At 39.8% G+C, this 17,355-nt stretch overlaps 1 protein-coding gene across 2 annotated transcripts in view; it reads right to left on the reverse strand.

The window, feature by feature from the left end:
* TRPA1 (transient receptor potential cation channel subfamily A member 1) overlaps positions 1–17,355 on the reverse strand; it is a 99,079-nt gene that overhangs the window by 45,602 nt on the left and 36,122 nt on the right. For both annotated transcript variants that reach the window (XM_075213643.1, XM_075213644.1), the window contains 2 exons: positions 15,565–15,613; positions 181–280 (listed from right to left, as the gene is read on the reverse strand). In XM_075213643.1, coding sequence (XP_075069744.1) covers positions 181–280; positions 15,565–15,613 — 149 coding nt within the window. The remainder of the gene's footprint in view (positions 1–180; positions 281–15,564; positions 15,614–17,355) is intronic.

Raw genomic sequence — 17,355 nt, forward strand, 5'->3', positions numbered from 1 at the left:
TTGAAAAATGAATTAAATATATTGACTTTCATGAAATGTTGTTGATTCAAGATAATTGGACTGGTGAGAGGAATTACACAGTACACCATTTGCTAAAACAACACATAAAAAGGGATTTAATTTACATTTTACAAAACTCAGGCTTAGCACAATGCTGGAGGGTGAAGTAGTGAACCGTACCTTTTTCCAGAAGTAAATTTACAGTTTTCCAAGCAGAACATGAAGTGGCTAACAGAAGAGGCGTACGCAACTCCTTATCCACACTGTCAATATTTGCTCCCTGTAAATAGAATAACTAGGTGAGCATACAATGGAGATATTACCAGATAAACACACGGAACCAGTAACCAGTTTCCAGCATCTCAAAGGTAAAGCTATGATCTGTGATCACTAATGGCTGCACATTATCCTAAAAAAGTACAGGATATAGTGTATGAAATAAGTCAGTTTTATGTGAGACTGAAAACATCGGGATCATCTAATAACTACGTGAAGAGATCATGTACTCTTTAGGCAATTTATTGAAAGTTAAATATATTAAAGGTTTAAAGTTCAAAAAGAATCATATTTTTCAAAACTTTATTCTATCTTGAACACTCCATTTACTGATCTGCAATTAAGGTTCAACATCCATTCAAACAAAATGTGCTTGTGTACAGAAGCAAGAGTTTACCAGATCTATATGTTAAGATACATCCAAATAGAGAATCATGCCAAGTCACAAATTGAATCTGAAACCAAATTTGGATATGAGTCTAAATGACAAAATCACATCTTTTTTTTTTACTTTGAAAGCATTAATGCTTTGCCTTGCAATTAAAATTTGGATTTGAGACAAATCTAAAATGAACTAAAAAAAATTAAGATTAATCTAAATTCCAAACTCAATTCTGGATTTTGTGGAATTCTAGTTTAAATTAATGACAAGTTTTTTTGTACAAATAAAGATTTTTTTTTAGTTCTAAAGGCTGTAATAGAGGATATTGCATTAAAATAAAAAATGCTTTGAGGGGGCGTGGTTTGGACGCCATCTCGTGCAGTCGCATGGTATGTGAGCTCCCGCAAACCGGTGGCCAAATTTATATTCCCCGGGCTTCCCCCTGCTCTAATCACCCTCTTGATGACTTCTACCTGGTCCCCATACTCCCGGGACACTTCTGTTCCATCTTCTGGCCACAGACATCGGCGAGCAGCAGCTAGCGGTGGAATCGCTAGCCAGTACCAGCTTGCCGCAACTCCTGGGATCTCTGCATCCCCCCCGGATTAGCACTTACCCGGACAGCATCCTCCGGTGCCCGTCTGCCTTGCCGCCGACTCTCCCGCTGATCTCCGTGTGTGGAGGAACTCTGCCTTGAGCCGCGCTGTGTTCCCCTGCAGCTCTGGCGCCAACCTGCTGTGTACTGGGGTGGGAGCCCAGCTGATCAACTCCTGAGAGATCCCTGGTGGATGCGCCCTCGTAGGCGACCCCCCCCTCGAGTCCTCCATCAGCAGCGACGGACCGGAAGTTGAGGCCACCATTATCTCCTTCTCTTCCGACTAGCTTGGAGCAGAGCCTTCTGGGAGGTGAAGGTAAGGAGGATCATATATATGACGCTCATGTTCAGTGAATCTTAGGCGCCATCTTGTGGTGAAAAGTCCAAACTACAAGTGTTATTATTATTATTATTCAGCAAATCCCTGAGAATTCACTTCTAGTTAAACCAGCATCACTGAAGGCAACCTGGTTACCCATCATTTCAAGCAGTACACCCTGCTGGAAACCCTTAGACCTTTCCTACTTCTGAACCTCCTGATATCCCATCACGTTGAGGTCAGCCAGGAACTTATCTTTCTCTACAAGCTCCCACATGCCAATGTAGCCCTGACTATGGCCGACTAGCGAGCGCCCCCCTGGGGAGGGGACTCGGCTGTCTCCTGATCAGTACCACCCACATGGGTATCCACCTGTACTCGGGGATGTCGATGTATATATAGTCTTTGTATAAATGGGGAGAGACAAAAAAACTCCTGCTCAAAAAGCACCGAAGAAAACTAGAGATTCTACACCTCGTGGTGCTTTTCAACAACTCTTCACTTCCAACGCCTCTTCAACACCCCCACAAACAACACCTCAAACACCCTCACGGGATCCTGCAGATTCTCCTCAATCTACTTCGTCGGTATCTTCTACCATCATGTCAGAGAAAGGAGACTTAGGGGAGATTTTAACCCATCTGAAATCTCTTCCAACTAAAATGGACTTTCAAGCCCTAGAGTCCCGGATACAAGAGGCCCTGCAATCACAAATTGCTTCAATCAAGTCGGATCTTTCTCAGATGGCTGAAAAGATTGTTTCCATAGAGGACCACTCAGAAACGGTTGATACACGAATTGACAACCTCCAGAGTATGGTCACTCAACAATTCGGTGAATTTCGTAGAAGATTAGACGACCTCGACAATAGAGGCCGTCGCAACAATTTGAGAATAAGAGGTGTCCCAGAAGATATCCCCCCTCTTGGGATTACGGATGCTCTCACCAAAATATTTAATGAGCTTTTGGAAGCAGACCCAGATAATCAAATTATCTTTGATAGAGCTCACAGAGCGTTACGCCCTAAGAGTTCTCAGGTTGACAACCCACGTGATATCATCTGCAGGTTGCACTACTTTTCAGTCAAAGAAGCTATCCTCAGGAAAGCAAGAGGTGTGTCTAGTATAGACTTCAACGGTCACGAAATTCAAATATTTCAGGACTTGTCCTGGTATACATTGCAACAAAGACGGGCTTTAAAACCCCTTACTGATGAACTTAAACAACGTTCCATCCGGTTCCGATGGGGATTCCCGTTGAGTATCCAGGTTAACCACGATGGGAAAACGGTGACCCTCCATAACCACTCGGATGTTGGATCTTTCTGTGAAAACCTGAATCTGCCTAAAATCCAGATTCCTGATTGGGACAATCTAGGGATGGCGCAAGTCCCCCTCCATGCCTCTAATGGAGGAGGCTGGCAGAAGGTCTCAAGAAATAACAGAAGATCTCGCCCAATGGTTCCAGTTGGTTCTCGGAGTGGGACTTGACATCGAAGTTGTGTTTGTTTTAGTTACCTTGTCTATTTACCACTACTACTTGTCCCAGTCTTGGATCATTGATCCTGACTAGGATTGTATAGTTGCATACCTCCCACATAGGTTGTTAGTTGCTTCTCTATTATTAGCAACGTTCAATAATAAGTTTTCTGTTAATCGTTCTCTCCCCATTGATCTTAGTTACAATTATTTACACTAGTACCAATAATACTATTGAAATCTGAATGGTCTGAACCGGGGTTATCCCAGGCGAGCCATTCCACATACATCCCCCTTGAGTTTATTTTGATATCTTGATATTAACCCATAATTACAAATATAGTCTCATTTCTCATTTCTGGTCGGTAGACTCCTGACGTCCCCTGCTAACCCCTGATTTTTCCGTCCTGTTAGACTTGTCCAGGGGTCTTATTGCCCCCTGGTCTATGTGACGGTTGTTTACAATGTCTTCTTCTATGTTTCAATTATTAATGATATGTTGTTTGTATGTATTCTATTTTCGTTCTCTCTTGCTCTTCTCCCCCTCCCCTTTGTGCTTCCTCTTCCTTCCCCCCTCCGGGAGCTTCTCTAGTGTCTACAAATTTGCTGGGGCGAATCCTTCCTCATGGTGTATACCTGGATTTCCAGATGTCATAGTTGGGATCTCGACTGCCGACCTCCTCTTCAATGGATAAGTTGAAATTTATTTCTACTAATGTTAGAGGTCTGAATATACCCCAGAAACGTTCACGCCTTTTACACACATTACATATAGATAAAGTAGATGTCGCATTTGTCCAGGAAACCCACTTTAAAAAAAGCCATGCCCCCACACTCGCCAACCACTACTACCCCACAGGTTTTTTTAACAATTACTCGTTATCCAAATCTAGAGGTGTCGCAATTCTTTTCGCGAAACACCTACGCCTCTCCGATATATCCATTACGGAGATAGTAGAAGGTAGAGTCCTGCTTGTTAAAGTAAAGATCTTTGACCAGCAATGTTCTCTAGTAAATATATACGCTCCCAATACTTCCCAGGTTACGTTCTTTACCAAAATTCTGACAAAGATTGAAGACCATTTAGAAGGTGTGGTGGTCCTAGGCGGGGATCTGAATTGGTCCTTTCTCCCCCAAGTTGACTCCTCGTCTGGTGCTCCCAGGACCTCTCTTCGAGATGCCCGTAAGGTTAGGAGGGAGTTTCACGATCACCAGCTGGCCGACGCGTGGAGAATATTTCATCTCGCAGATAGAGACTACACCTTTTTCTCATACCCTCACTCCTCTTACTCTCGCATAGATTATCTATTTATAGATCACAGAAGTCTAGACCTGGTAGTCGACTCCTGGATAGGACAAATAACGGACTCTGACCATGCCCCGATATATTTGTCTATCAAATTGGTTTCTCCTCCCCCCAGACAGTGGTCTTGGAGACTCAACGAATTGCTGATGCAGGACCCATACTGTAAATCACAATTGAATGATGCTATCGGGGAGTATTTGGATATTAACGATAATGAAGAGACGTCCAAGTTGTCAGTCTGGGAAGCTCACAAATGTGTTCTGAGGGGGAAGTGTATTCAATTAGGTTCATTTCTCAAGAAGCAGAAGGACGAGGTTCGCAAAGCACTCCTGTCAGATATCAGGGATTTAGAAACTAAACACAAAAACACTTTGTCCCCTGAGACCTTAGTTGAACTCCATAATAAGCGATCAACTTTAAATTCTCTACTAAATGACCGCATGAAAAAGGCCTGGCGGTGCTGTAGAAACAAATATTATCAATGGGGGGATAAGCCGAGCCGCTTTCTTGCTAGAGCCCTTCGAGCCCAACGTAACCGCTCCTACATACATAGCATACAAGACTCTGGAGGCACCACTAAGCACACAGATAAGTCCATCGCTGAAGCCTTCAGTTCCTATTATGCAAAGCTATATCACATTAGATCCCAGGTATCTGATAACGATAATGCCCGGGCTGAGGAAGCTATAGGAGAATATCTTCGGGGTATTGATTTTCCAAAAATATCCCAGGAGGCAAAAGATCTTTTAGACTCTCCCTTTTCTCTTACAGAACTAATGGGAGCTATAAAATCTCCCCCCCTTGGAAAAAGTCCTGGCCCCGATGGGTTCTCCATATCATATTACAAAACATTTTTGGATAAGCTATGTCCCATTCTGCTAGATGCTTTCAATGAAGTGTCGGACACAAAAGGTTTTTCACCACAGTCGCTGGAAGCGCATATTACAGTCATCCCTAAAGAGGGTAAAGACCCAGCTTTATGCCCTAGCTACCGCCCAATCTCCCTTCTAAACGTAGACATTAAACTTTATGCGAAGATTCTTTCAAACAGGTTAAAGAATCTCCTCCCGGAATTAATTACAAACGACCAAGTAGGATTTGTACCAGGCAGAGAAGCAAAAGAGAATACTACTAAAATTATTAATCTAATACATTACGCCTCTTCTGTTAACCTGCCCACAATTCTCTTGTCAACCGACGCTGAGAAGGCATTCGATAGAGTGGACTGGGGCTTCATGAAGGGGGTACTTCTAAATATGGGACTTGGCCCCTCTTGTTTACATAAAATTTTAGCCCTGTACAAATTCCCTTCTGCTAAAGTTAGAGCAAACGGCATTTTATCTGACTCCTTTACCATCTATAACGGCACTCGTCAAGGCTGCCCATTATCCCCTCTGATATTTGTACTCTGTATGGAAGCCCTGGCCAGGGCGATTCGATCTAACCCAAACATCACGGGTCTGCAGATTGGTAAAGAAAACTACCGATTGGCCCTATTTGCAGATGACTTGCTTGCGATCATCACAAACCCCATTACATCATTACCTAACCTGATGTTAGAATTCTCTAAATTTGGTACCCTCTCCAACTTCAAAATAAATTTCTCTAAGTCAAATGCCCTTAACATCTCAGCCCCAGAACAATCAATAAAGGGCCTCAAATCAGCATTCCCATTTAAATGGCAGCCTTCACATTTTTGTTATCTTGGGGTTTCTATCGCAAGGTCCAATGACCAGCTATTCCAATGGAATTTCCCCCCTCTCATAAATAAAATTAAAAAAGACTTGGCAGCCTGGTCGTCCTCCAAATTCTCATGGTTTGGCAAAATGAACATCATAAAAATGAATGTTCTTCCCAAAGTACTCTACCTGATGCAAGCACTTCCGATCATAATCCCTCAAAGATTCCTTGATAGTCTCCAGCGTCTGATACGCGACTTTGTCTGGGGAGGTAGGAGACCCCGATTTAAGCATGCTCTTCTTTATAGGCGAAAACATCAAGGAGGGGCGCAATTGCCAATGCTCCAGGGTTATCTTCAGGCAGTTTTCCTTAGCAGGATAGTGGACTGGACCAGAGGGGGTGACCTCAAACAATGGGTGGTTATTGAGAATGAATTTAACACAACTCCGCTAAATGTGGTACCTTGGTTATCTAAGATACCCAGAATCCTTCACCCAACCATCGGCCCAACCTTAAAGGTTTGGAAGAAAATCCGTTTTGGAAAAAGCATCTTAACCTTTCCTTCACCTATCACCCCCTTCGTGTTCAATCCAGACTTTCCACCGGGCCAATCGGGTTCTGACTTCAGAAGGTGGTCTCGGGCGGGAATCAAGGGCCTCGGCCAGCTGGTGACGAATGGTAGACCCCTCTCTTTTGCGGACCTACAGTCAGCTTTCTCGCTTCCCTCCTCTGAACATTGGAAATATGTTCAAATCTTCCATTACATTAATTCTATTAGAGGAACCGGAACTCTTAACAGACCTCCAACTCCATTCGAAAACTTATGCTTATCCAAATCTGCTCCAGTCCATATTATCTCTGAAATTTACAAAATTTTGTTGGAGGACCAGTTCAGTTCCCCGCCTCCTTTTGTCAGATTATAGGAACGGGACCTAGCGCCACATATAACCTCGGCATCCTGGCAAAAAATTTTCACAAATACACACTCCTGTTCACTAAGCATCTCAGTAATAGAAACTCACTATAAGCTCCTGACCAGGTGGTACAGATGCCCTACTCTGTTACATAAATTTAATCCCCAGTTATCTTCTTCTTGCTGGAGATGCTCCAGTTCCCTGGGTTCTTTATTCCATATTTGGTGGGAATGCCCACTCATTACCCCATTCTGGAACGAGGTCATTAGATTATCCAGTACTATTGTGGGACACGAGGTTCCCAAGGATCCTGGCTTCTGGCTACTTTCATACTCCCCTATTCAATCCTCAAAATGTAAAAAATCTCTACTGAAACACCTCAACAACGCGGCCAGGGCAGTTCTACCTACACGCTGGAAATCCCGAACACCCCCCCCTGATTATGGACTGGTTCAATAGAATTGACTATTATATGTCCATGGAAGACATTATCCTTTCAGCCAATGATAAATCCACAGAATTCTTAGCCACATGGTTTTCCTGGATTGAATTTAAAAACTCAGAAGATTTCAAGATAGTTTGTTCTTTACCTGTCTGCGCTTGTTAGCTCCCCTCCCCTCTCTCCCCCTTCCATATGTGTCTTCTGCTCCCCCCTCCACTTTATTTCCCCTTTCCTTTCTTGCTGTCAGTCTTTGTCTCCCCTTCCTTCGGGGAGTGTTTTTTTTTTTCCTTCTAAGTCTGTGTTCTATTGCCAATTTAAAACTTTTGCGTAGTGAGTTACGCCAATGTTACGAGCTATTGATGGTTCATGTGTTACAAATGTTATGTACTGACAGTATCTCTTCCTAATGGATCATTCTTTTGGTTAAGTTTGTTATAATTCTTGCTCACTCGCAATGAAAATAAAGAATTTAAAAAAAAATAAATAAATAAAAAATGCTTTGGATCTTTATAACTGAATATGAAAATTAAGATTAAATATATTTGGTAGTGACATTAAAACATAATTAATCTGTGAGAAAGCAGATTTAATGGCCAGTAAAATAAGACTAATTAATTACTAAAGCAATTAAAGACAGGTGTAATTGAATACAGCACATAAGGTGGGACTTGGTTTTGTTCAATATGTAACATTTATGATAAAGTTGCCAATGACATCACAGAGATTAAACATATGCCTTAGTAATTCATAAGCATGCTTTAGTAATATACACATGGAGCCAATATTAAAATGCTGACAAGATGCAAGCACGATATGTTGGTGTTTATTTTATTCATGTCTTATATTGATCATTAAGTAGTCATTTTTCGTATGCTTAGGGTAAGAGTTCCTATCAAAAATAATAAATAATATAGCAAAAATACAAAAATCCTTATCACTAAAGGACTTTAACAGTTAGGCGAATTGAGAACCAGTGTACATATGTATCACTACTGCCTTCACTGAACAGAACATTGAACTTCAACAGAAAATGCATTAAGAATTGCCCGGTCCTTGAAGGATTCAATTACAGGTTTATACAATTATAGCCACAAAAAATGCATTAACAGAGTTATTTTTTACACCATTACTTCTTATAAGCACATTTCTATTGCTGTATGTTTGTATCATTACTTGTAATAGATTTTACCATCCTGATTACTGCATATTACCATATCTGTCAAACGCAGAATCATTGATTCACGGCAAGATGTTGCACTTTCTAGTGCTGTTTGGTTAGTAGTTTCAGCAGAAGAAATTGCATTACTAGTTCACATTTATGCATTCAACTAAACCACGTAATGCTATGCAAAACACAAAACAGTTGTTTCCAGTTGCTTTTAGTTTCTAATATTCACTATAAAGATCATTACAGATAATTATAAAAGTTAAAAAATAGAAGTATAGTTCAAAGAAATAGAAGTGGTAAGTAGCATTAGGGAGAAATACTTTATTGAGAGGGTAGTTAATGTATGAAACTACCTTCCAGCATTGCTAGTCTATGAGTTCTTAAGGGGGAGTCAACCACCTATATTTCTTATCTACTCTCACTATAGCTTATAGACAGGAACAGAGCACTGTGGCGCCTTAAAAAAATCAATGACTATTATAATAGTGTTCAGAAGAACACTGGCAGGCAGTAGTACTTAAGTGCTCAACTCAGACTACCAAACCTGCATGTGGAATTGTTTTTAAGAATGAACCTAATACTTTTATAGAGAAGTGATCAGATTAACGATAGGTTCATATTTATTATTATTATTATTATTATTATCATTGATTTGTAAGTCACTGCCGCACCAGAAAGTAGGGAAAACAGTACATATGAAAAACAGGAACATGCAAGGTAGATTAAATGCAGACATGAGAACATATAATATAGAGGGCCCTGCTCATGAAAGAGATTGCATTCCAATTGGAAGAGGGCTCAGCTGAATCAAGAGGAGCGAGTCTGGCTCAGAGTGGAGATTGGGACATTTGTGAGGGTGCATTAGTGTGAGTAGTATCAGTGGGTACAGGATAGGTTCTAATAAAGAGATGGGTTTTCAGAGAAAGTTTGAAGAGTTGAAAGCTATGAGAGAGTCAGGCATGGTAGATAATTCTTTAAGTGGATACCTGCAGGCAGAAGTGAGAGGCGATTACCAGAGGTGATGCAAGGGACAGGTGAGAGCGAGAGGGAGAGAATTTTGAGAGGAGCTTTGAGATGCATTAAGGGGTAATGTTGTTGAGGGCTTTGTAGATAATTTGTAGAGAGAAAGAGGTATCCGCCTTGATAAAGCTGATAAGCGAAACACGCGTTGGCGTTTCTTAGCTCTGTGTGTCAACATGCTAATTTAAGTAGGAAATGCTAAGACTATCTCCCCTACCCCACGATATAGGGATCTCTCTTTACAAGAAATAGAGGGTATTTAGGGAGACTTATATTGGTTTATTCAGCGCTTTCATATCAGGGTGTCCACGCAACTCCTTCTATGTTCATACATCTTAGAGATATATTAACCCTATAGCTCATTAGATAGCTATTTACAAGTTACCACTAGGGGCTTCTTCTAATCATACAGATATCTTGTTAGAGTTAATTCATCATTGAAGACATTATAGGAGATTTATTTGCTACTAGGGAACCCTTAGGAAATAAACTTATATACTATTTTCCTTGTTACTTCAATTTGTTTAATAAACGCTTAGACCATCTCCCCTACACCATAAATTAGAGATTTCTCTTCACAGAAATAGAGGTTATTATAGGGAGATTCATATTGGTCTATCTAGCGTTCTTATATTAGGGTGTCTACGCAACTCCTTGATACAATTTATGTACATATACCATACTCTCTCAGAAGATATATTAACCCCATAGCTCATTAGATAGCTAATTATAAGTCACCACTAGGGGTTTCTCTCAATTATATAGACATCTTGTTAGAGACCTAATGTATCATTATAGACAATATAGGAGATTTATACGCTATTAGGGAACCCCTAGAAAGGAAACCTACATATCATTTTCCCTGTTACCAATATATTTATATATTAACCTACATTAGCGATACTTTCTATTTAGAACCTATTAACCATTATAGGACCACCGAGCTAAGTTTGCAGTGGATCTGCAATTTTACTCATTTTTGTTTTTGTTTTTTGGTTTTAATATTTTGCCAGCTTTTGGGTATAGGATGAATTATCAAACAAATTTTAATGTATACCAATAAAATTGAATTTTATTTAAATAAATATACTCATCCATTGTTCTGAGTGCCCCTCAGTCACCTGCCTTTTTCTCTTCCTTTTGGTAGGCTTTGTAGATAAGTGTGAATAATTTGAATTGGATTCAGGAGCACTTCTGTGGAAGACAGTCTAGGGATTTGCAACATTGCAAATGTAGAGCTGCGAGGGGAAGATCAGCTTTGCTGTAGCATGTAATATGCCAGATAAGAGGAGATTGCAGTAGTCAAGGTAGGTATGATAAGAAAGCGGATAAGAGTTTTGGTAGCATCTGTGGTAAGCAAAATGGAAATTCTGGTAATATTTCTAACGTGGATTTGACAGGAAAGAGACTTGATGTGAGGATTAAAGCAGAGTCCAGTTTGACATCAAGGCAGCTGTTTCACACTGAGGAAATTGTGGTGTGATGGATGATGAGGGAGGTCAGACGGGAAGTGGGGACTTTGGGTGGAAGAATGACAGTAAGCTCTGTTTTGGAAATGTTTTGCTTTAGGAAGCATTGGGACATCCATGTGGAGATATCAGAGAGACGGTTGGTTACACAAAAGATAACAGAATGGGGGCAGTCAAGAAAGGAGAGGTAGATTTGCATGTTGTCAGCATAGAGGTGGTACTGGAAGCCAAAGTCCAAATCAAATTGGTTCCCCAAGACAAGAGGTGCACAGTGAGGAAAGCAGATGGCCAAGAAATGAGCCTATGGGACCCCAACAGATAGTGGCGGTGAAGTGTAAGATGTGCCAGTGATAGAGTCACTAAAGGAGCAGTTCAATAGGTAGAAAGTGAACCAGTAAAAAAACTGCATCATGAAGGCCAATGCAGTAAAGGATGAGCAGGAGAAGAGAGATGGTGATCATCAGTATCAAAATCAGTAGAGAGGTCCAAGAGGGTGAGAAGGGAAAAGTGATCCTTAGACTTACTGTACGTATATAAATGATTACCTGTATGAGTGCAGACTCAGTGGACTGTTGGGGGTAAAAGCCTGATTGCAGAGAGTCGAGTTTGGAGTGAGAGGAGCGAAAGTTGTTGTACACATGTTGATCAAGTAGTTTGGAGGCAAAGGAGTGAGGTAAATAGGACAGATTGTTGGAGAGAGATGGTTTATTTAGGATTGGCAGTGGAGAGAGACATGTTCAAGAGGTGTGCTACAAATGTTGAAATTGTTATTAAATTAGGTGGCAAAATCATGGGCTATGTGGGAGGAAGGGGGACTAGATGCAGATGGGCAGAGAAGCAAACTGACGTTGACAAAGAGGTAAAGGGGGTTAGAAGACTGAGTGAATATTAGAGAAACTAAGTCTGTTTGCTTGGCAAGTGAAAGGACAGAGCTGTAAGATGAAAGGTTTTATTTTAACAGAGGAAGTCAGCATAGGAGTGAGACGTCCTCCAGTGCTCAGCAATACAAGAGCACTTTTGCAGGTAGCGGGTTTGTTTGGTATTCCCTGGATGAGATTGGACATGGACAGGTAGGTGTTCCTCTGTAAATAATGTGGCTTTATTAGGGTTTCTTGTGCTAAAATGGATTGAGATCCATACTGTATAATTTTTGTTTGCGGGTGCACATGGTAACATTAAATTACTACAGATCATGTGGAAACAAGAATACATTTCTGGAACATAGATACTGCTTATCAATTTCCATTAGATTTCCCTTAATGGGTTCAGTGTTAGAGTAGTATGATTGTGATAGTGCTTAGTTATTTGCTAAGTTATCTATCCAACCAGAACATTCAGGAATCTCTAGCCATAAATATTAACACATTTTTGAGTGCACATGAAGTTTATCCAGAATATAAACTCAATGGAATTGTAATGATACACTGTGACAGTGGGAGTGGTTTCCCACAGGCATCTAAGAGAGGAGTTAGGTATTCAGCTGACATTCTGCTGGACAAGGCAGCAGAGAGGGTTACACATTTGTACAGAGTGCACCTAGTTAAAGATATACAGGTGGAGAACATATGTGTGACAAAATTATAGTATACAGTGCGATTTAACCTACATATTATAGAGATAGAGGTTTTTAAAATTGTATTTATTTGTATCTGCCACTTTATCTGGAAAAATGAAAATAATTAATTAGAGATGTTTACTAACTTAGCTGCAAAAGTATAAATTTGCAGAAGGCCATAACAACCAATCAAGGCAAGCTCGATGATGCCATCAGTTCCTAGTCATATCATAGGCTACATTCTCATCCACTGTGTGCAGTCAATGAGTACATCTTATAAAGGATTGGGTGTTAGAAAATGGAATGAGACAATGCTTAATATTATTTCACCATTAAGTCCATATTTGGTTGAGAAATTTGAGTATTGTAAGCTACTGCATAGGTGTGCAGGTAAGAGTGACATGCAACCATTTTATGGGCTGAACCAATATTCAAACTCTTAGTTCACTAAATACTGGTGACATTGCTGACATTGATATGAGGCACTTTCACATAGTTTAGTCTAACAAAATATAAAAAAACAAATAAGTTATTTAATTTTACTTAAGATAAGTTCACATTTAGTGCAATATATCTGCCTTCTCCATTAGAGAAGATGGAATAGAGAGCTAATATGCTGGTACTTTCCTGTAATCCTCTTTGTCATTTTATGAAGCTGGGGCAGGTAAGACATTTTGCAAATGGCAGCTGTACACTAGGTGCTGTTGAATGATTCTTGCATGTCAAATGAAAATATAAAAATTTGCATGGCAAATATGAACAATGCAAAATATTAATAAGATTCACAGGGAAATATGGACACCTAATACAGCCAGAACTACTTAACTGATCAGGTATTACTTTTATGTTATCACTTATGGAAATAATGCAGCCACATTGGAGTTTGAATAATATAGAGTGTTAGTTAACAGCAGTAAATTAAAACTACCATGAAAACTGTATGTTGTCAGGCCAGTGCCTGGACACTCACAGAAGCACTCTAATCTCTAGCTTCATATTCCTAGTAATTACAAGAAGCAGCGAGACCCTCTACAGGTCACTGGAGTATGCAGCGAGCACTTCAAGGACATTTTTTTCTCTTGTACCATTGAGTTTGATTGTGTACAATCTGGGCTGCCTTATTACATTGGACCCCAGTCTACTGCCCAAGGTTATAGAACCAGCAAAGCAGGAAAAAACTGCAATGTGTAGAGAATGTTGGCAAGTTGAAAGTGTGAACTTCATTTGAAAAAGTTGTACAGGATTTCACATAACAATCTTCCCAAACGACATTGATAGAAACCTCACATCAGATCTGTGCTGTAACTAAGGGTTGGATGATCAATTTTACTACACATTGGCCTAGGACCTTCCCCATTCAAACCTAATGGCCATACAGGATTTGGCTGAGCTGACATTCTCTGTAGCCCTGTTAAAATGTGAACGCTTTACTTGCCCATATGTTATTCTAGCCCGAACACTTTATCTCTTGCTTGGCGGTCTGCAATCACTTTAGAAGAAAACACACAACCCCCATTTACATTGTTCCCTTAATTACAACTTTTTTAATTCATTGTTAGGGGACAATGGGGCTGTTTCATTACAGATGTCACATTTGTACATGTTAATAATTTTATTACATTGCTTTTGCTGCACATAATACTATGCTTTCCTGTAAATAACATTTGTCTGTTGAGTGCAAAATGCGTCCCATTGAAAGTACAGACCATCCCTGGTGGAGAGGGTGAATGACATACATGAAATTACAAAACCACTGTCAGATTTACTCAGCTGGGTTCAATTTTCACCCCTCTCCCACACTTGCAATATTGGTATCAGTCTTCGATTCGCTATGTCATAAACTTTGAAATGCTGTTATATTGCAAGCTTTAGAGCTTTCATAAACCAAATTGCACACATGTATTAACTTTGTGTCCTTTTCAAGCAGTGTCTAGATTACATTTGGTAGGTAGCAGTTGTTAATTTGCCAGATTAACAATCCATAAAACTTTTACTATTTGTGGATATTATGGATCAAGTATTTTATAGTATCATTATTGTCTATATAGTGCCAGTGATATTACGCAGCACTGTAAAGAGAAAATGTAGTCATTCACATTACCCCCTGCCCCATTGGAGATTATATTCTATTGCCCACATCCTAAACCGATGAACCCCAAACAGAGAAAGACAACCTGTCTGTTGATGAGATTCTGTCTCAGTACTGGTCAGTAACATGCTCTAGTATCCTAGTGAGTAACACATTCACTCCAAAGCCAGCACTCTAAATTCCATTACCCTCAAGTATATTCTCCTTTAGAGATGATTGTTTGCTTCCTCCAGAGAACACTTAATCAACCTCTGTGAGGACCTAGGACATTTGTGGTCATGGACCCAGTCTTAGGGTTATATTTACTAAACTGCTGAAAAAGTGATGATGTTGCCTATAACAATCAATCAGATTCAAGCTGTTATTTATATAGCATATGCTACAGAATGACAGCTAGAATCTGATTGGCTGCTATATAGAACATCTCCAATTTTTCAAACCCGCAGTTTAAATATACCCCTTAATTTAAATATCTAGCATCCTTGTTGTTATCCCAGTGTCTCCTTTGACTTTATTTTATTTAAATAATAAACGTGATTTCAATGTTATAAATAGGCCTTAAAGAACAAGATAAAACATTATAACACGTATATAAGACAAAAACATTCCCTGAGAGAACAGACCTGTTCATATAAAAAATATTGAGAAATGTGAATGCATCATCTATAATATTTAAAATGACAGCTTTAGTTCCCTTAAAGGGTTTAATATATTAAGCTATATTAATAACATTAATAACCCATGTCTTGTTGTTTGGCAAATTAATCCTGGCAATTTACTGTAGTAAAATCAAGCTACTTATTAACATTTTTTGAGCAGTTGCCATACCAACATTTAAACAGTTTCTACAATGATTAAAAAGTATATTTACCATTGATATTAAATACTCTGCCAGGTCTACATGGTCAAACAATGATGATCTGATGGAAAGAGAGAAACAGAGTAAACTTTACAGAGTATACAAAGAATATTAACAATTGATTACTGCAGGTAAAAGTTGACAATGCTAGGACCGCGCTCTCTCCCAAAACTCAAGTGCTGTAATAATACAGGGTATCCCTCCCTAGGAAAGTAATTAAACCAATATTTATTATGCGCTCTATTGACTTTGATTAATAATTTTGCTTTTAAACAATGCAACATAAACTTTTAAATTGTCAGTTTAACAAAATACTTGATTGGTTAATATTCTGGACGAAAAAAATGAGGCATCTTAATAGGAAGAAGACAGAAAGTAATGATCACTGTGGAGCCGGTAGGATAGGATCTAGTGACATCACAAAGGGCCTCCTGGCTTAGTCCATGAATTCCCAGTAAATTAACAGGTTGCATTCCCATGATTATCGTCATCATCATCATTTATTTATATAGCGCCAACATATTCTGTAGCGCTTGATTACTGGCCCAGCTGACAAAATGGCTGTCTCCACCCCGTGTAGGTGATGGGCTTTTAAATTTTATTTAATAGTTTATGTAAACTGGTATCATCCTCTGAGTAATAATTTACAGGTACTGAATAACATGAAATGGATAGCTTACTCCTACCTACATTACCCACACTAATGCACCCTCACAAATGTTCTAGTCTCCACTCTGAGCCACACTCACTTTTCTTGTTTCAGCTGGGCCCTCTTCCAATTAGAATGTAAGCTCTCTTAGGAGCAGGGCAAGCCCTATCCTTTGTTTTCATATCTGCATTTATTTTGTCTGCTTTGTATGTCCCTGTTTTTTCATATGTCCTATTTACCCCCGTGTCCAACACTGCAGAACAACCCTTCATCTGCAGAGGATTGCAGCAACCGCCCAGGTATACGGCTGTAACCAGGCATCCTCATATTGTAGAATAAGATGACTGAGAATATGTGGGGGTGGATGTATATATCCACCTATTATTCACCAGTCAATAATCCCAATATTTGGATTGATTTAATTAAAAATATGTCTCTCAATCCTTTAATATTCGGGCAAAGCATAGTTTTTGCATCTCTCTTCCAAGTCACATCCTATTCTAAATATTTTTATTTTTTATCCTCCAAACTTTTTTCATAAGTAATAGATATAGTACATTCCTCTACTATAAAGATGACCACTTTTTAGTCCAAGTAAAGCATGATGGCTGTGGCAAATGGACATCAGTGTTAGTCGATGTGTTGGTCAATGTTAATCTTGCACCAGGAATGGGGAAGTTCCAATAAAATCTACCTCCCATGTACACTTCATTCATTTAATGATGGGTGCAGCGCGATTACACAGTTAGTAAAGTTGGCAAAAGACGCAGGTCCTCAAGTTCAACCTTTCATACCTTCCAACTGTGTATTTAGAGAAAGGCAAAACACAACCTCTAATGTGACAGGTGCCAATTTAGTAAACACACCTTACAGTGAGATGCCCGTTATTGTGCTTCATATTCAAGATGTGGTCTTACTAGTGACTTATACATTGGTAATATGGGGCAGCACGGTGGCTAAGTGGTTAGCATTTCTGCCTTACAGCACTGGGGTCATGAGTTCAATTCCCGACCATGGCCTTATCTGTGAGGAGTTTGTATGTTCTCCCCGTGTTTGCTTGGGTTTCCTCCGGGTGCTCCGGTTTCCTCCCACACTCCAACAATTGGCTGCTAACAAATTGGCCCTAGTCTGGGTCTGTGTGTGTATTAGGGAAT

Source organism: Mixophyes fleayi, chromosome 5 (assembly GCF_038048845.1).
Source record: "Mixophyes fleayi isolate aMixFle1 chromosome 5, aMixFle1.hap1, whole genome shotgun sequence".
In the NCBI taxonomy this organism is placed as follows: domain Eukaryota; kingdom Metazoa; phylum Chordata; class Amphibia; order Anura; family Limnodynastidae; genus Mixophyes; species Mixophyes fleayi.